The sequence below is a fragment of the Lithobates pipiens genome, unplaced genomic scaffold (assembly GCF_037356315.1).
Source record: "Lithobates pipiens isolate NorthernLeopardFrog02 unplaced genomic scaffold, aLitPip1_a1.2 Scaffold_18, whole genome shotgun sequence".
NCBI classification, from domain to species: Eukaryota; Metazoa; Chordata; class Amphibia; order Anura; family Ranidae; genus Lithobates; species Lithobates pipiens.
The window spans coordinates 161,254,229-161,276,075 of record NW_027507758.1 but is presented as its reverse complement, the minus strand read 5'-3'; the positions used below and the strand labels follow the sequence as shown (position 1 = coordinate 161,276,075).

General features: G+C 41.4%; 1 protein-coding gene across 2 annotated transcripts in view; it reads left to right on the top strand.

The window, feature by feature from the left end:
- The window catches only part of LOC143987532 (presenilin-2-like), an 82,176-nt gene extending 64,321 nt beyond the window's left edge, over positions 1-17,855 (top strand). For both annotated transcript variants that reach the window (XM_077486317.1, XM_077486318.1), the window contains 6 exons: positions 731-951; positions 1,883-1,981; positions 3,737-3,793; positions 5,403-5,516; positions 11,066-11,184; positions 14,301-17,855. In XM_077486317.1, coding sequence (XP_077342443.1) covers positions 731-951; positions 1,883-1,981; positions 3,737-3,793; positions 5,403-5,516; positions 11,066-11,184; positions 14,301-14,456 — 766 coding nt within the window. In that variant the 3' untranslated portion in view covers positions 14,457-17,855. The remainder of the gene's footprint in view (positions 1-730; positions 952-1,882; positions 1,982-3,736; positions 3,794-5,402; positions 5,517-11,065; positions 11,185-14,300) is intronic.
- Positions 17,856-21,847: the final 3,992 nt, after the last annotated feature.

Here is a 21,847-nt window from a genome sequence, read left to right as displayed (position 1 = left end):
TATGTTTCTTCCTTTAATGTACACACCAACTGAGATTTGATACGAGGAGTGAGCATTCCCCAGCGCATTGCCAGCAGACGCCAGACAGCAGCACAGTGGCTTATACTGTGAAAGCCCATCCACCCCAATTGGGGTATGAGTTCTGGTGAGAGCAATCACATTACCATATCACTGAGAAGCGCACCGGGGAAAGCTGTTCTCTCCACTGAAGCTATTAACACTTTTGCACTAGTCACTTTCTTTTTATATGGGACATTTTTTTTTAATGGTTACTTTATAACGTTTGATGGTCACTTTTATTTTTGCTTGAACACTTTACTATATGGACTAATATCACTATATATTTAGTTTAAAATTATTGTTATCATCGTTCATTCTAATAATTTATATTGGCACCTTTGTTGGGGCTTTTAGGCATAAATACACTTTAGCATGAGTATGTATTAGATATACAATATTATATACAATATTATATAAGTGTTTTTTTTTTGTTTTTTCTGCACTTCAACGTTGTGGATTTTTCATAATATATAGAGGTTTCGGGTTTAGAGCCACAATCTACTCTTTTTTTTATAATTTCAACCATATTACCCTCCCCCCAATTTGGGACGAGGTTTTGAAGTAGAGGCAGCTCCTACCAATTTTGCACCAATTTTTTACAAATTTTTTCCACTAAGAGTGCAGTCCGAAGCGCAACTTCACTTGTTTTTCATATTTTCTTTTGTCATAGGGAAGTGTTCAAAACCTACAATGTAGCGATGGACTACCCAACATTGATCATGATTATCTGGAATTTTGGAGCAGTGGGCATGATCTGTATTCATTGGAAGGGGCCTCTTCAGTTACAGCAGGCTTATCTCATCATGATCAGTGCTCTTATGGCTCTTGTGTTCATCAAGTATTTGCCTGAGTGGTCAGCTTGGGTAATACTGGGAGCAATATCTGTATACGGTACTTAACTTATAATACGTGCTATTTTATGTTATGAAGGGTGAATGCCATAAAGTGCTTTTGGGTTATATTAAACTTTATTATGCCATTTTACTACAAATTTACATTATGAAATTGCAGAAAAATGTTTGCTGCTTCCGTGTTTCTTTGCAAAAGCTCCAAGCTAGTATTATTGGGCAGATTAGTGTTGAATCTGACACGTAAAACACTCTGATAAAATAGATAAAAAGTTTTATGCCAAATTATGTGATGAAAAATATTAACTGTGAATTTTAAAGCAATTAACATGGGAAATGGCTCTAGTTGTCATAAATATAACATATGTTACAGAAAAGCATATTGACTATTATGTCTGTCTTTTGTGTTATTTAATTAAAGCTGAACTCCAGGTAAACAGCTAAATGGACAAATAAAATAAGACAACTCAACAAAAACATTAAAATCAAATCCTTTGCCACTTACCCACTTTTACAACCACTAAGGTAGCCCATACATTATTCATTTTGTTTTCCGTTCAACCAGCAGGCTGAACAAAAAATGACCTGATTCCCCGATCCACATACTAGATGCAATTGCTGGTGCAATGCATTACAGGCTCTAGAAACAAAAAATAATAAATGCACATTTTTTTCACCTCAAAAAAAATGTGCATTTATTATTTTTTGTCAAGAGGTGAACTTATCCTTTAAGCCATGTTAACTGTTTAAGTTACAAACATGAACATAAATTAACTCTTTTAACCCCACTCAATCTCAGAGACAGTAACATATTCCAACATATATGCAAATTACATACAGTGGGGAAAATAATTATTTGATCTCCTGCAGATTTTCTAAGTTTTCCCAGTGGTTTAATACCACTTTAGCTGTTGCAACTGAGGTTCTACCAGCTTCTCTCTAAATTGGTGTCTGTATTGTGTCTTTGCTGACAGATTTGCTAGCTGTATTATGTCCAAAAGGCCCTCTTAGAATGTTGGTGGAAACTGCCCAGGAAAGAAATGAGCCTATATTTCCAGCATTAATATATTCCTGTAAGTATATAGTCAATTCCACTATTCTGCCATAGAAAGGATGTCACTTTGAAATGATTTAAATGTAGGAGGAGAGTTGTATGGCCCTGTCCAGTCATGATTGTTTCCTATAAGATACACCTGTGTCCGTTAAACACTTTGATGTGTACACTTGTGGGGTATACAAGTTCTGATCTGTAAGTAAAAATACTGTGCATCCCTTGTCTCTGCCTAGCTTTCCTCTTTCTGTGGACTGAAAAAAGCAAATGTAATAACTTTCCCAATGGGCCTAATGTCAGGTCACCTATGGGACCAAGTGACTAGGAGCTCACCGCGGAGGTTGTGGACCCAATGGCTGACTGCTGAGGGTCGATGGTTCTGAGAAGCAGCTACTCAGGTTCGCAGCCACAGTCCTGGACAAGGGAGCTTTAGCTTAAGATTCCCCAGGGCGCGGAGTCTAAGAGCCAGCAGGTTTTCACCAGGGCCTCTGATGGTGAGGATGGACTTGGCTGCAGCTGACTCCAGGTTGTGGCCCCCAGGGTCTCCCAGCTCACGCTCACAGCTGGCTCTGGTAGATGGAGAGGAAGCAACAGTCCAGGCCAACAAGGAATAGTCAGGAGGACAAGCCAAAGGTCAAGGCAACAAGCAGACAGGGATGGTCAGAAGAATGGGCTGAAGGTTGGGGCAACAAGCAGACAGGGATGGTCAGGAGAACAAGCCAAAGTCAGTACATGGGAATCCAACGTAGAGCACGTGGCAAGAATAACTCAAGAAAAGCCTTCACACAATTTTTGCTTGGGCAAGGCTGGCTTGCAGTATGTCGGGTTAAATAATGTTTCCTGTTAGAGGCTGGAGTGGAGCCATGCTGAGAGAAGATTACTTAAACACACAGGTGTGAGAACACGGTTCCTAAAGCTGATACACAGTGGTCAGGGCATGAAACATTACTGCAAAATCATGACACCTAATAGAAGGTATATTGCACAAAAAATATGTATTTCCAGCTGCAGCCAAGCCTACTTAGGTTTTTGATGAAACAAATATATATAACATATATCTATATAACTAAAACTTAGTGTTGATTTAAAAATTGGCCTGGTAGTTGAGAACCACTTTTCGAGGACCGGGGTCTCCAAACTTTCTAAAGAAAGAGCCAGTTTACTGTTCTTCAGACTTTAGGGGGGCTGAACTGGGTCCAGTGAGAGAAAACAATGCCTGATCTTTGGTATTGGGGAGAGAAATAGTTGGTATCACTGGGAGAAATAGTGCCCCATTTTTGTTCTCAGTGGTAGGAATTATTACCCATTGTTGGTGTCAGTGGAAGGAATAATACCCCTTTTTCTGGTGTCAGTGGAAATAATTTTGCCCCATTGTTGTCAGTGGTAGGACTAATGCCTCAAGGGCCAGAAAAAGGCGCTTCTCAACACATCAAAGACAGGCAAGTGCTCCTGACAGGCATGTTCACTAAACAAGGGGAAATGGCAACTGAGCTCAACATTAGTCATGCCCACAAATCGGCTTTTGGCACATAAGTAGCTAACCAGCAAGAATGCAAGAAATAAAGAAGGGATTTTCTTCACAATCCATAAGTATTTTAGTGGAGAGGCAGAGAAGCGTATTTATACATAAATTTTTTTTTTTATGCTCACTTAGCTGGTGTAATAAAGATCAACTTTAGGCACATTGATACTTTTTTGTTACCTTTTCAAGGCTTCCTGTTTCTCCTGAGTTCAACAAGTGAACTATGTTATTCTAACTTTGTATTTATTTTAAAAGCCGCCATGGTATGGACAGTGGGAATGGCAGATTCTGATGACTCAGATCAGCATGCAGGTAAATGTAAAATAATTATCGTTATTAAATGTTCGAGTCCTGTCTAGTCATTGACATTCTCACTAGGAACTGAAAGGCTAAGTTTACATTTAGGAGAATGTTACATGTTACACCCGTATTTAGAGTGTAATATTCTCCTATTCACGCACCACCAGATCACCCCTCCCTGTGACAGCAGGCGAGGGATCCTCTCTCCGCACCTGCTCTCACATTTTGAAAACAGCGAGGCCGGCACAGCCATGTCATTCATTCACAGGAATCTGTGAATGAATGCATGATAAGACCTGTCTGCTACCCTGGTAGGCGGACTTGTAGTTTCAGCGGATGGATTACGAGCGTGCTGATCAACACACTTATAGTCCATTCACACTGCCTACAGCCTGACACTGCACCCCCGATCCACATATTGCCGAGGCAACAATGCTCTGCAGAGTCCTGTGAAAAAAAAAATGAATGCACATTTTTTTTCCTGCAAAAATGTGTGCATTTATTTTAAGGTGAACTTCACCTTTAAATTACCAGGGACTACCAGAGGCTGTTACAGGACCAGTAGACCAGGGCTGGAGAGGGCATAACGGCCACTGGTCTGGGAGAAATCAGGGACAATGACCCCCGTATATACAGGAATCAGATCACGATTTCTCAGTGGCTGTTGCAAGGAATTTAAAAATAATATAGTCATTCAAGGTAGGAAATTATGTATATCATAATCCTTCTATATTCTACCGCTATGTGTTTTTGGTTTCCTTACTCTAAATAGACTTGTACCATTAGGTTATTGGGAGCAGGAATCATTTGATCTAGTGTCTAAGAGAAAATGACCAATTCAGTTTGATCATAGCATTTTTTTTTTTTTATTAAAGCTGAACTCCAAACTACAATAATTTGAAAGTACAGCTCCCTCCCCTTTTTTAATTCAGAAAAAATTTGCAGCAGGACCTAAAGTTTTATAAACTTTAAGGAAAGACCTGCCATTACAGATCTTTGAAAACACCTCTTCAAAGTGCTAACCAGGGGAGGGGGTTGCAGGACACCCCATGTGTGTATGTATATATCTAGATATACAAGCATTGCTGATGCTTGATCCGTGCAGTGTATGCTAGTTCTGTTACTCTGCTGACAAGTGATCGAATTGGAGCAGAGCAGGAGAAACCTCCACTGTCAGTAGTGTGCAGAAACTTCAATGGAACAGTGCAGATAGCTTTCTTTCTTTGAGAAACAACATGAGCCCATAATACATAATAAAATTAGCAACTTGTACAACTGGTTGATGGGGCAGAGCGTGTAAAGCGTTTGCTGTTGGCACTGTTTCTACCCTGCTTCTGACAGTGGAGGTTTTATCTGCTATGCATGCTTTATCCATTATCCGCTGATCAGGGTACAGTACATACAGCAAGAACAGGCTCCAGATTAAAGTAAGGGATCTATGCAGCCACACATAGAATTATATGCCTGGCATTCTGCTGTAACTTAGTTTTATTGAGAAACTGTATATTTATTTGAAGCAAAAATAATCACCATCATTTCGGAAATAGTACAATTAAGTAAAATGAAAGTTCAACATAAGCTGTATATTTGCTACCTAATTGTCTTCTTGTCATCTTAATAGAGGATAGACCACTAAATGCGAACCATATGATACAAGCAGAAGAAGAAGAAACCAGTGAGACCCAAATTCAAACATCTACCCATCGAACTGCATCTTCTGATGATGATGAGGAGAGTAAGTGGCATGAACGTGGCATGTGCTAGTGAGAAAGTCGTCACCTGTAGTATTTTCTTTATTATTTACATGTTTAGAAGAAATTACAAATGTATGTCCTAAAAAAAAAAAGTGATAATAAGAGAGGAGCTTTTAGAACCAATTTAATCTTCCCAGTGGGGGCACAGGCAGCCCTCACAAGCAAGCAAGAATTGGTTTTAGCTTGCATTTTCAAATACAGTAAGACCTTGGATTGCAAGTATAATTCGTTCCGGAAGCATGCTTGTAATCCAAAGCACTTGTATATCAAAGCAAATTTCCCAATAAGAAATAATGGAAGCTCAAATGATTCGTTCCACAACCATTTATTCATAGGTTCTTCAGGTAATAGTACATATAAAAAGATTATAGCAATGCGATAGGTTGTGTAAGGCCGCGTACACACGGGCGGACTGTTCGCCCAACTTTGTCCGCTGAACAGTGTTTGGGCGGACAGTCCGCTCGTGTGTGGGCTTTCAGCGGACAGTTTCAGCGGACAGTTTGACGAACAAGGTTTTTCGGAAATTCCGTAAAACTGTCCGCTGAAACCTTGTTTCAGCGAACAGTCCGCTCGTGTGTAGGCTTGTTCGTCAAACAAAGTTGCGCGCATGCTCAGAAAGGATTTTCACGCCGAAAGTTATAATGCAGTGTATAGGACGTCGTATTTTTCGTCCCGTCGTACGTGCCGTTCACGTCATCGCGCACGGTTTCAGCAAACTGTTCGTTCATCGTGTGTGGCCATGTCCGTCCATGCTAATTTTGAGCGGACTGTTTGCCGAAACTGTTTGACGGACAAAGTTGGGCGAACAGTCCGCCCGTGTGTACGCGGCCTAACCATAAAATGTCCATCCACAAATGGAAGCCTCCACAAGGGGATTAGAAGCAAAATCCAGCAGGAGCTACAGAGTATGAAATAGAAGAGAGGTGCCTATAAGCGTAGCAATATGGTTACATTTAATGAAGGTGCAATATTTAGCAACTCACATGGTTGATGAATAAAAAAGGCACATCTAAGGCATCTGGAGTAAAGCTGTCCACACAGACCATCTTCCTCACCTCTGTCAGTTTGCAATCGTGACTGGGGAAGACTACCCTGTAGTTTTTAGCTTGTCTTGCAAAACGCTTTCAAACCAAGATTTTACTGTATTACAGAAAATGCTCAAAAGTATTCTTGATGTTTCAATACTTCCTATATAGCATGTGAAATTAACCTTTAAAGCGGCTCTAAAGCCTAAACATTTTTACCTTAATGCATTCTCTGGATGCAACACCTGTCCCCCACCAGCTCTAGGACTGAGATTTGAGTGATCAAAGATCACTGATCGCTCAATTTTTGGTGCTCCGTGAGCAGAGAGCTGGTGACTGTCAGTAACTGTCTCACTGGAGTGATGGGCTGTGGGGGTCATTAACCCAACGCCGTGCCCATCTGTATAGGCTCACTTCGCTCTCAAGGGCTTTGCTGAGGCAGTGAAAACCATTGGCTCCTGCTGCTGTCAGTTAAATCCTGTGATGGGGGGGTGGGGCCAGGCTGCACTGTCAGTGTCTATGGGCCTGCAGGTGTTATCCCATAGGAAGCGGTTTCCTATGTGGTACTACAGAGAAGAGGAGAAGCCAGGATAACATATTTGTTATAAAAAAATATATATATATTGACTTTCCAATCACTTTAAAAGCTTGCTGCCCACCCACCGTCAAATGACGGCAGGGCGGTGCAGCTCTCGTTCTGGGATGCCATCATATGACGGCGTCCCAGAACAGCCCCTCCCGCGTGCGCCATGTTGCTTGGACACGGCATGACCCCGATCTCTGTAAAGAGCCGCGTCCGTGGCTCTTTAACCATGTGATCATATGTGTCCAATCACAGCTGGTCACATGTAAACAAGGAGATGCCGGTAATCAGCGCTCCTCGCCTCACACTGACAGAGTGTGAGGAGAGCCGATCAGTGGCATCTCCTCACAGGGGGACATCTAGGGATGTACTCATCAGTGCCCTGATTACAATAAATAAATACATTACCCACCAATGCCAGCATACAGTGCCCACCAGTGGCAGCAATCAGTGGCCATTAGCGATGCCATTCAGTGCTGGCAGGCAGTGCTGCCCATCAATGCCCATTACTGCTGTTGAGTAATGCCCATCAGTGCCCATCTGTACTGCCTATTAGTGCCGCCTACCAGTGCTGTCTATTAGTGCCCATAAGTGCCGCCTCATCAGTGGCCATAAGTGGCACCTCATCAATGCCCACCAGTTCAGCCTATCCATGCCCATCAGTGTCCCCTCATCAGCGCATATCAGTAAAGGCAAAAAATTACTTTAATTTACTGACAGAAAAAAAGTAAACATTTTTTTTTCAAAATTGTTGGCCTTTTTTTTTTGTAAAAAAAAAATAAAAAACCCAGCAGTGATTAAATGCCACCAAAAGAAAGCTCTATTTGTGTGAAGAAAATTATAAAAAAAACTTGTTTGGGTACAGTGTTGCATGAGCGCACAATTGTCATTCAAATTGCGACAGCGTTGAAAGCTGAAAAATGGCTTTGGCAGGAAGGGGGTATAAATGCCAAGTAGGCAAGTGGTTAAAGTGTCTTTGTCCTAGTGACCATTGTTAGAAGGACAGATAAAATTCTACAGGAGAACAATAGGTCAGGGTAAAAATTCCAATGGGGATGCTTGTTCCAGTGACAACTGTATTTACCCTTACTTTGGTGAGATTTCTTCTCATTCTGGAAAAGAAAATGAAAGGTCTGCCCAATGAAACGTATAGATACAAAAATGGTAACAAAGGATCTAACCATTTCTTACCTCATCCAAAACTCGAAAAAAGTTTTGGGCTTTAAATATACATAAGTTACCTTGCAACATGTTTAGGATGTAATATGACGTCCTGGACTTTAAGTGGTGATATCTGATTGACATCATTCAGATATCTTTATCGGCCAGCGATACCACTTTTTCCCTGTAAAAGCAATGATAGCCGCTCCGGTGCTTCTCTTGGCTCGCCCATGAGATTGGGGAGCTGGAGAATGAATTCCGGGACGATTTACCATAGAGCTGGCCTGGGACCATATGGTCCCAGGTCAGCTTTATGATCCTTGGAGTCCGAAAGAGACGTCATGATGTCACTTCCAGCACCGAGAGATGTAAACGCTGCCTTTTTTTAGCTGGAAAGCCTGAGATCAACTTATAGGCCCCCAAATCTCTCTGTAAAGAGGACCTGTCGTGCCCTATTCTATTACAAGGGAGGAATGTTTCCATTTCTTGTACTAGGAATAAAAGTGATCAAAAAAATTATTTAAGGGAAAGAGTAAAAATAAAAATGAAATAAACAAACTAATATATATATATATATATATATATATATATATATATATATATATATATTTATTTATTTATTTATTTTTTAAAGCGCCTTTATACCCTCGTGCTCACACACAGAAGCGCACTCCTATGTAGGTCATGCCCGCATATTTTAACAACATTCAAACCACACGTAAGGTATCTCCGCGAACGTTAGAACGAGTGCAATAATTCTCTAATGCTAAACTGATAACCTGTCAAATTTTTTTTCACTTATGGAAGTACCAAAGTTTTTCGCTATTCCATGAGTGTGTGCAGTTTTAAAGCGTGACATGTTGGTTATTTATTTACGTGGCATAACATCATCTTTCACATTATACAAAAAATTGGTGTAAATGTTGTTTTTTTTTTTTTTAAATTCATGAGTTTTACATAAAGTATTTTATTTATTTATTTATTTTTTTAAATTTCTGTGCAAATACCGTGCAACAAAAAACATTGCTGTGGCCACCATTTTATTTGCTAAGGTCTCTGCTAAAAAATATATGTACTGTTTGGGGGCTGTGAATAATTTTCTAGCAAAAAAAAGTATGATTTTTACATGTAGGAGAGGTATGCCAAAATTGGCTTGGGCTGAAAGTGGTTAAACAGTTCTACAATCACCCACTTTAGGATGTGTTGATAGAGGCACTGTGGAAAAAGCACAATTCTAAGCCCTTGTACACACGGTCGGAGATTCCGACGAAATGTTTCCTATCGGACCATTTTGTCGGATATTCCGACTGTGTGTGGTCTGCATCAGACTCCGACGGACCAAGTTTTCCAACTTGCCAGTAAAATTTTCCAACAAAATGCTCCTATCGGACATACTCCGATCATGTGTAGCCTACTCCGACGGACAAAGTGCCACGCATGCTCAGATCAAATTCCTAGACCAAAGCTATTGGCTGCTAGCCTGAACGTAGTCCCGTCATAACGAAATAACGTCATCACGTTATGTACAATCGGATTTTCTGTCAACTTAGTCCGACCGTGTGTATGCAACATCACTTCGGAACCTCTTCCGGAATTAATCTGTCAGAATTACTCCGACGGATTTGGTTGTCGGAATATCCGACCGCGTGTACAAGGGCTAAGGCCTCATGCACGCTATGCTATTCTGAAGGCTCTTCTGACAGGAAAAAAGCAACATTAAAAATGCTCCTAAAGCCACAGTTTTCAAATGCGTTTAAGCACAATTAGATGCTTTCAGGCACATCAAGCCTTTGAGCGTTCATTTAATTAATTGGCAAGAATAATAATGTATTACTAATGAATGAATGCTCAAGCGCTAAATGTGGCTAGCGTTTAGGTGCGTTTAGATGCCTTTACTTGCTTCATCAGACCAAATGCTGTTCTGCCCCTAAATACCCCGCCTCTCAATGCCTGTAAACACCTATGTGTGCATGGACACATAAGCTAATGTAGAGGGGCACTTAGGGCAGAAAAAAAACATCAAATGCATGAAAAACAGGCGTTTGACAAGTGCAGTATGCATGAGGCCACAATCTATTATTACAAAGTGATGTGTTTGGTTACACGTAACACTTTTACTTAATTTACTGTTTGTAACAGCTAGATTGTCATTAAACTGGCCATACATGATACAGTTTGTATCAACTTTAGACTGGGTTCACACCTATGTGAATTGGATGCGGATTTCCCCGCATTCAATTGTCATGGTAGGAGATTGTGACTGGCTCTCTATGGAGCCGGTTTACATATCTCTGCTGCGGCTCCGGTGCGAATTTGCACAGGGTGCGTCTTTTGGTTTGTTTCAGGTCCGAATTTAGCCCAAAAATTCAGGCTAAAATCAGACCTTAACCGGTGAGTGGGGACGCACCGGACCCCTACTGTGAGCGGCATGTAGCAATACTGTGAACCCAGCCTTAGATGTCCCCCCAACTATGTAGTGTGGGGGGGGGCTAGGTAATTGGATATCAATGTAATAAATTGTATAGGCAGGCCTTCACATAGCAAATTTATTGGTAGATCAAAAGGAGACTGTATAAAAATGATACTTTCAGATTGCAGTATGTGTGACCAGCTTTAGACCTTTTACTCATAAATGAGAAGTGTTGTGTATGCCACAGGTACAGACAAACCATTTCTACAATCAAACGTCATGGTGTGGTCTTCAGCCCCTTTGCAATGAACATTCACTTTTTCTATGATTTTCTAATCCGTGTTTCTGCAGGGGGAGTAAAGCTCGGGCTTGGCGACTTTATATTCTACAGCGTGCTTGTAGGGAAAGCTGCAGCGACTGCTAGTGGAGATTGGAACACTACACTTGCCTGTTTTGTTGCTATACTAATAGTAAGTGCCGGAATTCAAATAACTGAATAATATATTGGACAAAAGAAAACTGATAAGTACCTAATTTCTCAACACTTATTTAGTCATACAGCCATAGTTTGTGTGCAGCAACATATTGGCCTGGTTAATTCCACCCAGGAATATTTTTCAGGAAGGCAGTTTGACATTTTTATAAGATGATTTTCTGCTGGGAATATTTCCTGTTTTGCTTAGATTGCTTGTAGATTAATTCATAGAAAAACATTCCTTTCCTCTAGGTCAGTCTTTTTCATCCAGGGTTCTTCTGGGTTCTTCGGGATGCCTTGGCAAAATGCTTAAGGGTCGGTTCACACTGGGACGACTTGTCAGGTGACTTAGCCGCCTGACAAGTTGCGTCCCGTTCTGTACAATGGAACCATTTTAATTAGAGCTCCAACTTAGAAAAAGGTTCCTGTATGACTTTGGGGGTGACTTGAGGTGACTTGTATTGACTTCTATAGAGAATTTGTTTTGCAAGTCAAGGCAGCGGTCATGTCCAGGTCGCCTGAGGCAGTCACGCTGCAAGTCGTACTGCCTCAGTGTGAACCAACATTAAAATTTCACAAAATGGTCCAACAGCCAGCAAGTCAATCAGTCTGTTTTTTGTTAAACAAAGCAACATTATTGTGCAGCATTGCAACCAGCTGCCAGTGTTCTAGCATCATCATCAGATAAGGAGCACGTCAGGTGCTCCTTGCATGCCCCTCCCCTGCCCGTCTCCATCAGCATTGGGTCATGTTGTCTGAGTGAGAGCGAGAAATTGAAGGAGAGGGGGAACTCTGGGATACTAGTCAGTACCAAACGAAAATGCGTTTTTGCTTTGTAGGAAAAAATTACCTCTAAGACTGGGCTCAAATATGTGCGGGTCGGGAACAAGTTCTGTGGGGCTTCCCGATAACAAATACTGTAAATATTCCTAAAATCATTTAATAGAAGATTGATGCATATAACGTTGCTAGGTTCTTGGATCAACAAATGAACTTCACAGAGGGAGTCCTGGAAGTGATGCGATCACAAAAAAAATCACATCACTTCCAGGACTCCCTCTGTGAAGTTATATGCATCAATGTTCTATTAACCACATGCCGACCGGGCCATAGCCGAAAGATGGCTACAGTGCGGTCGGCTTATTCTGGGAGAGCATCCATGGATGTCCTCCCAGAATCTTGCTCCCGTGCGCCCCTCTCCTTGATCGCGGTCGTTTAACACGTGATCGATCCGTCAAATGAGTGATCACTTGTAAACAAACCGGCATCACATCATGACGCCAGTTCCTCCCTCCCCTCTCTGTAACGATCGGTACAGTGAGAGGTGAGAGGGGGGGAGATGGCAGCAGCGCTGTGGGCTGGATGTGAAGTGCCCACAGTGCTGCTCAGTGACAATACTCTGCCCATACTGTGCAGCACTCTGCCAATACTCTGCAACACTGTACAATAATCTGCCAATATTCTGCAACACTGTGCAATACTCTGCCAATACTCTGCAATACATTTTAAAAGAAACAAAGAATTTTTTTTTGTTTACTGAATTTTATGTCTTTTCTGATTAATAGCGCAAAAAATAAAAAACCCAGCGGTGATTAAATACCACCAAAAGAAAGCTCTATTTGTGTGAAAAAAAACAACAAAAATTTTATTTGGGTACAGTGTTGCATGACTGAGTAATTGTCATTCAAAGTGTGAGAGCACCAAAAGCTGAAAATTGGTCTGGTTAAGAAGGGGGTTTAAGTGCCCAGTGGTCAAATGATTTTAGGAATATTTACAGTATTTGTTGTTATTATTTTGGAATAAAATTGTTTACTATTATATATTGTTATCTATCCCTTACTTGTACTCCCACCCGCAAAATCCCCCCCAAGGGCAGTCTTGTTCCGCAGCACCATGTAGTTCCATGTGGTTTTGTTTTAAAAAAAAGAGTCAAATGAATGGGCTGCAACAGCACTGTTGCAGTTGAGGAGCATCAGACACAAATAGACACAGGGAAAATTTCAAAAGATATTTACAGGGGGTCCCCGGGTTATGAACCCGTTAGGGACTTTCCTGTTTGTAATCTGGAAATGTTCATAAGTCTGCTGCGCATGCACAGAACGACAGTTGCGGACATTTCCGATGTTCCGGTGAATGCCGTTCTGTGCATGTGCAGCCAATTATGGACATTTTCCGAGGTTCCGTCTGGCCGCGCATACGCAGAATGGCAGATGGTCCGCGCAGAACAGCAGAGGGTCCCCGCAGTGCCCTGGTCGTAAGTAGGAGTGGTTCGTAAGTTGTGCGTTCATAAGTCGGGGACCCCCTGTATGTATATGGTGCAGGGTGGATTTGATTTAAATCACGAGTAAAAAGGCTTGATTTAAATCATAATTTTTAAAGAGCAACTGTCATTTCTGTCCTGCAGCAGATCCTCCTCTGACCCGCTGTTAGCTCACCGACAGTCCCAATTCACTTCAATGGTATGGCTGGTGTTGCGGCAGTGACACAACAAGGTGAGCGATGTGGTGGCAGCAGGTGAGTGGATGCCCGCTAACAGGCACTGCCTTGATGGATCTGAAATGACAGGTGTCCTTTAAACGTAAGGACTCATTCTTGCTGGCAGTTAGAATCTTTTAATAACAAAATGAAGGTTTCCTATTTAGAATAATAAACTGTCAGATTAGTAAAACAGCGATATCAGAACCAATTCAATCGTACAGTTTGTAGTGTACATAGATTTGGAAAACAATGGGATAAAGGAATGTTCCTGAACTTTGGTTTATCTCATGGATACTGTGAAATTGTATGAATGCATCAATGCAGTGCATGATGTTATCTCAGCTTGCAGAGCTTGGATTCACTGAATGAGTTTACCAAAAATTTTAATATTCCATCTTATACAGCCGCATGCTACATAACAAAGCTCCATTTCATGCTGAATAACTAAATTATTAATGTATCTTAAATATAAAACTATCTTTGGATTGATTTTTACTTCAAAAGCATTTCATTAAAATAAATTTGATAAAAAAAAAAAAAAAAAAATACAAAACTTTTTTTTTTTTTTAAATCATTGATTTTATGTCCACTCTAATATGGTGTATATTTATAGTGTTTCTTTTCATTTCACAGGGACTATGTCTGACCCTTTTACTACTGGCAGTTTTCAAGAAAGCACTACCTGCACTTCCAATTTCTATCACATTTGGCTTGGTATTTTATTTCTCTACAGATAACATTGTACGGCCTTTTATGGACACCTTGGCCTCCCATCAGTTGTATATATAACAGAGTGATTTTTCTGAATAGACATTTTTAGGAATCTGTAATCAGTATGTGTACATATGTGCTTTTACCTTTAGTGCCATATATATATTAAATTAGCAGGGATAGTGTGCACAACACATGGTATTCATAGGAACAAAACCAAAGTTTTAATTTGGTGCAACTTTCTGGAAGGTCAAAGATGATCTTTGTTCAAAAAACATGAAACCATTCAAACGTTAAGGCTCATTTACACTTGTGGGTGGTAAAAACAGGCGATTGAGCCCTATTTTTCCATCTCTTTTTCAGCTGCAAAGGCAGCCAGGTGGAGTTGTACACATATTGGGGCAACAATTATCTTCCTGTTGCATTTGGTTGTACCCCTGCTGAATGCAACTCATTATTGTGAATGGAGCTGTGCCACAACTGCTCTGCAACCGCATGCAGTGCACGCGGTTGCGGCAACTACAGGGTTTAAACTAGGGCTGAAACAACTAATCTATTAATTGACAACTAATCGATTATGAAATTAATCAATTACTATTTTCATAATTGATTAATCGACCAGGAACATAATGGGGTTAAAAAAAAAATGAGCCCTTTACAGTACAAAAAGAGAAAATAATTGCTACTGTAAATATTACTTTCACAGTTCTACAGTAAAAAAAAATGAACCCCTTACAGTAGTGATCATCTGCTTTTTTTTTTTTTAACCTCATTATGTTACTAAACGTCTTAGACCTGGTTCACATCTATGTGTTTTTTGCAGAAACGCACTTTACTTTACATGATTTCCTATAGGACACTTTCAAGCAAAACTGTGCTTTTTTGGTTCAATATACTTCAATAGAGAAGCTGCAGAGAAGCATGTAATGCGTTTTTGCAGCAATTTGTGTTTTTTATTCTGCCCAACAACAAATTGGCAAAAAAAAATGCTAAAACGCAAATCGCAGAAAAATCACGTGTGCAAAAATCAAAACGCACAGCAAAAAGCACAGAAGAAACAGATCAAAGGCAAATTGCGTAGGTGTGTACCGAGCCTTATGCTGGCCACACGGATCAATTTTCAGACGAGAATATTCAGACGAAAAATCTTTGTACATTCACTGAATGAAAGAATGTTTGAAATTCTCACTTGTTTTTAACATTCTGTTTTTAAAATGAATGGAACTTCTGAATGAAAAACACATACATTGTCTGAAAATTTCTTTGACCAAGCAGGTTTCTATTTCCAAATTTTCCCCTTACTGTGGTTTAAAATGAACGTCGATTTGACTCCACTAACGATCAGAAAAAAGAACGAACGTTCTTAAAATGAAATTTTTATTGAAGGAAGACTTTGTTTTTAATAAAATGATCTCTGAGGCCACGTACACACGGGCGGATTGTCTGGTCAACTAAGTTCGTCAGACAATCCGACAGACAGTCCGTCCAAATTTTGAATGAACGGACTTGACCACACACGATGAGCAGACAGTCCGCTGAAAGCGTGCGCGATGACGTGTACAGCACGTACGACGGGACTAGAAAAACGACGTCCTATACACTGCAATGCAACCTTTGGCCGTGTAAATCCTTTCTGAGCATGCGCCATACTTAGTCCGTCCAACTTGCCTACACACGAGCGGACTGTCCGCTGAAACCAAGTTTGGACGGACAAAACCAAGTTTGAACGGACAAAATTACGGAAATTGTTCGTCAGACAGTCCGCTGAAAAAGTCCGCTGAAGCCCACACACGAGCGGATTGTCCGCTGAAACACGGTTCAGCGGACTAAGTTGGACAGACAATCCGCCCGTGTGTACGCGGCCTGAGTCTAATGATATTTACTGGATTCACACTCTAAGACCCCTTTCACACTGGGGCGTTTTTTAGGCGTTTTTCAGGCACTTTAGCGTTAAAAAAAGCACCTGTAAAGCGCTTGAAAGAAGCCTCATCTGCAATGTGAAAGCCCAAGTGCTTTAAGAGCCCTTTCACACTGCCAGCGCCTGAAAAACGCTCGTAAAGCGCCGCTTAAACTAGCGCTAGTGGGACGCTTTTAACCCCTGCTAGTGGCCAAATAAAGGGTTAAAGGCACCCACAAAGAGCTCCTGCCAAAAGCGCATTGCAGGCACTTTGCAGGCGCTTCCCATTGATTTCAATGGGAAGGGGCGCTTTAGGAGCAGTGTATTCACTGCACCAAAAGCGCTGCAAAGAAGCTGCTTGCAGGACTTTTTTTGACGCCCTGCCAATGCAGTGCCTCAGCGTGAAAGCACTCGGGCTTTCAATTTGGGATTGCAGTTGAGGCTTCTTTCAGGCGCTTTACAGGCGCTTATTTTAACGCTAAAACGCCTGAAAAATGCCATAGTGTGAAAGGGGTCTCAGTGTCAAAGCACTCGGGCTTTCACATTGGAATTGCAGATGAGGCTTCTTTCAGGCACTTTACAGGTGCTTTTTTTAACGCTAAAGCGCCTGATAAACGCCCCATTGTTAAAGGGGTCTAATAGTATATACAGTATATCTCCTCTAATAGTATATACAGTATATCTCTTCTGTCTGTAATTCTCAGAGTGAATTAGATATTTTGCTCCCTAACCATTGCCTCCTCACCCCCCTTTCAAAGCCTGCAAAAATCGGTCCACCACAAATTGCTTCTTTGAGAGGCAGCAAAAGCCTACCAGGTGTAAACATAGCCTTACATTTATATCTACAACTCTGCAGTTTGTCCTAATGGTCAGTATCCCAAGTGATCTAATGTGTGTACATGTAGAAGCATAAAGGATAAAAGCTTCCATGTAAGGTGTTCCCATATACATCCCTTTACTTTCTGTGGATACTTCAGTGTGCTCAGAAGATGCTCAGTGAGTCCCACAGAGAAATGGAAACATCCAGACTTCACATTTCAATTTGTTGTAGTGAGATGATTTTGGAAAATGCTATGGGTTGTGAGGTTGACAGATGCTGGTGCAAGCCCTATTTATTTAGCACTGCATTATAATTGGTTTTGATGCATTTGACGCATGATCTATAACTGGGACAACTGGGTCTCATGACTGAGTTCATGCTGCCTAAAGCATGATGAAGCTGTAAGCTCCTGTTTGGCATGGATATATGTTTGCAGAGCTTTAGGCATGCTCATTGGTAAATCACAAGTCACAAAACCTATTGGAGAAAGAAAACTCGTACAGCTGGATGTCAGGCTGTCCGGTACTTCATTGCACTCTTTGCACTGGCTTCAGTTAGCCTGAATATACTTCTTCTGGCAGCATGAAGGACCCCATCTTTGTCTCAGAACTAATATGAAATGTTTGACAATGACACAAAGAAAAATGAAGGCATGACTGCAAAAATTATTTAACGGTTTGTTTATATTTTCTTGCACATTTCTAGCTGTAATATACTGTAGAGATATTTTGTCCATGTTAATAAATTCTCAGAAAATAAAGTAAGCGCATTATTTATATATTCATTGCCTATATTTTAAATTGGGACAATTCTTAATGGTGTATGTGACATTAAATCACTGAGGCACTAAAGAAAGGAGGTCTTAAAATGGTATTAAAGAACAACTCCAGCTTTTCCTCCCCAATACAACAGATGCATTATGCTTATAAATAAAACCCTGCTGTCAGTTTGTGTGTAACATACAGTATCTCACAAAAGTGAGTAAACCACTTACATTTTTGTAAATGTTTTATTATATCTTTTCATGTGACAACACTGAAGAAATTACACTTTGCTACAATGTAAAGTAGTTAGTGTACAGCTTGTATAACAGTGTAAATTTGCTGTCTCCTCAAAATAACACACGGCCATTAATGTCTAAACCGCTGGCAACAAAAGTGAGTACACCCCCTAAGTGAAAAATGTCCAAACTGGGCCCAAAGTGTCAATATTTTGTGTGGCCACCATTATTTTCCAGCACTGCTTTAACCCTCTTGGGCAAGGAGTTCACCAGAGTTTCACAGGTTGCCACTGGAGTCCTCTTCCACTCCTTCATGATGACATCACAGAGCTGGTGGATGTTAGGGACCTTGCACTCCTCCACCTTCCATTTGTGGATGCCCCACAGATGCTCAATAGGGTTTAGGTCTGGAGACATGCTTGGCCAGCCCATCAGCTTTACCCTCAGTTTCTTTAGTGGTCATCTTGGAGGTGTGTCTTTGAGTCGTTATCATGTTGGACTACTGCCATGCGGCCCAGTCTCTGAAGGGAGGGGATAATGCTCTGCTTCAGTATGTCACAGTACATGTTGGCATTCATGGTTCCCTCAATGAATTGTAGCTCCCCAGTGCCGGAAGCACTCATGCAGCCCCAGACCATTACACTTCCACCACCATGGTTGACTGTAGTCTTTGTACTCCTCACTTGGATGCCTCCCCAACACGCTTGACACCATCTGAACCAAATCATTTTATCTTGTTCTCATCAGACCACAGGACATGGTTCCAGTAATCCATGTCCTTAGTCTGCTTGTCTTCAGCAAACTGCGGGCTTTCTTGTGCATCATCTTTAGAAGAGGCTTCCTTCTGGGATGACAGCCATGCAGACCAGTTTGATGCAGTGTGTATCGTGTGGTCTAAGCACTGACATGCTAATCCCCCACCTCTTCAGCCTCTGCAGCAATGCTGGTAGCACTCATACATCTGTTTCCCAAAGACAACCTCTGGATATGACGCTGAGCACGTTCACTCAACTTTTTTGGTTGACCATGGCGAGGCCTGTTCTGAGTGGCACCTGTCCTGTTAAACAACTGTATGGTCTAAGCTGCAGCTTAGTTTCAGTGTCTTGCTTATAGCCTAGGCCATCTTTATGTAGAGCAATAATAATTTTTTTCAGATCCTCAGAGAGTTCTTTGCCATGAGATGCAATGTTGAACGTCCAGTGACGCGTATGAAGCGTGAGAGCGATTAACACCAAATGTAACACACTTGCTCCTCATTCACACCTGAAACCTTGTAACAGTAACGAGTCACATGTCACCGGGGAGGGAAACTGGCTAATTGGGTCCAATTCGGACATTTTCACTTAGGGGTGTACTCATTTTTGTTGCCAGCGGTTTACACATTAATGGCTGTGTGTTGAGTTATTTTGAGGGGAAAGCAAATGTACACTGTTATACAAGCTGTACACTGACTACTTTACATTGTAGCAAAGTGTAATTTCTTCAGTGTTGTCACATGAAAAGATATAATAAAATATTTACAAAAATGTGAGGGGTGTACTCACTTTTGTGAGATACTGTACCTCCTTTAGCTGTATATAGCAGGTTTTTGTGATTCAGTCCTCACTGAATTTCAAAGTTCTCTGACTTCCTGTTCCCTTCCTTTTCCAGTCCTGATACTACATGCCCCATGAACCTTTGAGCCTCTGTAGCTTCAGGGCAGGTGGAGTGTCATATTTTGCTCCCCATCGTAGAATTCTCCGGAAGTGACGTTGTGGCCAGAAATTTCACACTACGCATGCGTGATGCGTTCCAAACACATGCTCCATGCGTTCCAGAGCAAAGCCACAACTAAACCCAGAATATCAGTTAATCTGCAGAAAACTGAGCAACATGATACAGAGGTATGATCTAGGCTGGGATTGATCGTTCTATTCAGTTCTAGTGAAAAGAAAGTTGGAATTCAGCTTTACACTCAAAATCAAAGATATATTATATTGTAGATTACCAATTCTTAGATGTAATGGCTGCATTCGATTTTTAGGCTTTCTTAACCTTTATGCCGCGTACACACGACCAAACTTTTCGACGGACTTGGTCCGGTGGACTGGAATCCGTCAGACAATTCGATTGTGTGTGGGCTCCAGCGGACTTTTTCTTCTATGGAAAAACAGACTTACTGACAGGATCACCAGGTGAAACTAATGCCGTGTACACAAGACCAGACTTCTCGACGCCCTAGCGTCAGTTTTAATCCGTCCGGACTAGCACACAGATGACCAAATTTTTCAACCGGAATCGAGTCCGTCGGAAAGATTTGAAGCAAGTTTTATTTCTAGGTCCTTCCCGGCGGACCTAGAAATAAAACTTGCTTCAAATCTTTCCGACAGACTCGAGTTCGGTCATAAAATTTGGTCGTCTGTGTGCTAGTCCAACGGACTAAAACCGACACTAGGGCAGCTATTGGCTACCGGCTATGAACTTCCTTATTCTACGTCATCACGTTCGAATCCATCGGACTTTTGGAATGATCGTGTGTGGCCAAGTCCGTTCGTTTGAAAGTCTGGCGGACCTCAGCTGCAAAGTCCATCAGATTGTCCGCCGGACCAAGTCCGTCAAAGTCCGGTCGTGTGTACGTGGCATTAGTTTCACCTGGTGATCCTGTCAGTAAGTCTGTTTTTCCATAGAACAAGCTCTCCTGAAAGCTTGCTTTATGCTTGTTCAACGTCTGAGGCAAGACAAACCATTTATTACTGACAGAGGTGCTTACAATGGTCAGCTTTTATCTAAAACCTTTATCCCAAATAAAAACAAAAAACTTGCTGTAACTGTAGTATGAGCCTAGAGTTTGACTTCAATTTGTTGATCTAAATCTGCTAGTACATCTAATACTCACCCGTTGGTATGCTGCAATATATAAAATTTTTGGTATTAGGATCAGTTCAACCGCTTAAGGACTACCCTATGTACATATACTGTGGCAGGGCGGCCCTTAAGTGCAAAATCACATACCTGTGCGTGACTTCTTTCTTCATGTCTAGGGCGCACGCATTGCTGGTGACCTGCTACCACTGAGATTGGACTCAGCGGGTCCGGCGGACCCAATGTCCGCTGGGACCCGCCAAACGTTTCCGAAGCAGTAAACAAGGCAGATCACACTTCTGTCAGAGGAGAAGATGGAGATTGTGTTCCTGCTAAGCAGGAACATGGATCTTTGTCTTCCCCCAGTCAAAGCATGCCCCACACAGTTAGCTAGCATGCCCAGGGAACACATTTAACCCTTTGATTGCCCCTGATGTTAACCCTTTCCCAGCCAGTGTCAGCAGTACATCGACATTTTCTTTTAGCACTGATCACTGTATTGGTGTCACTGGTCCCCGAAAAGTGACACCTAGGGGTTGATTTACAAAATGCAAATACATTTTGCAAAGTGCAGTTGCAGTTGCACAGAAGCTCTGCTGACTTCCATCATCCAATCATGTGCAATCAAAAATGTTTTTGTTTTTTTAATTTTCCTTGCACATGATTGGGTATCCTTTGCAAAGTGACACTTTACCTCATTTTACTGAGCTGTGGAGCAACTGCAATTGCAGAGTGCAACGTCCGTTAATTTGCCTTTAGTAAATCAAACCCTGTGTGTCAGATTTGTCCACTGCAATGTCACAGTCCTGATAAAAATCGCTGATCGACACCATTACTAGTAAAAAAAAAAAAAAGTCTATAAATCTATCCCATAGTTTGTAGATGCTATAACTTTTGCACAAACCAATATA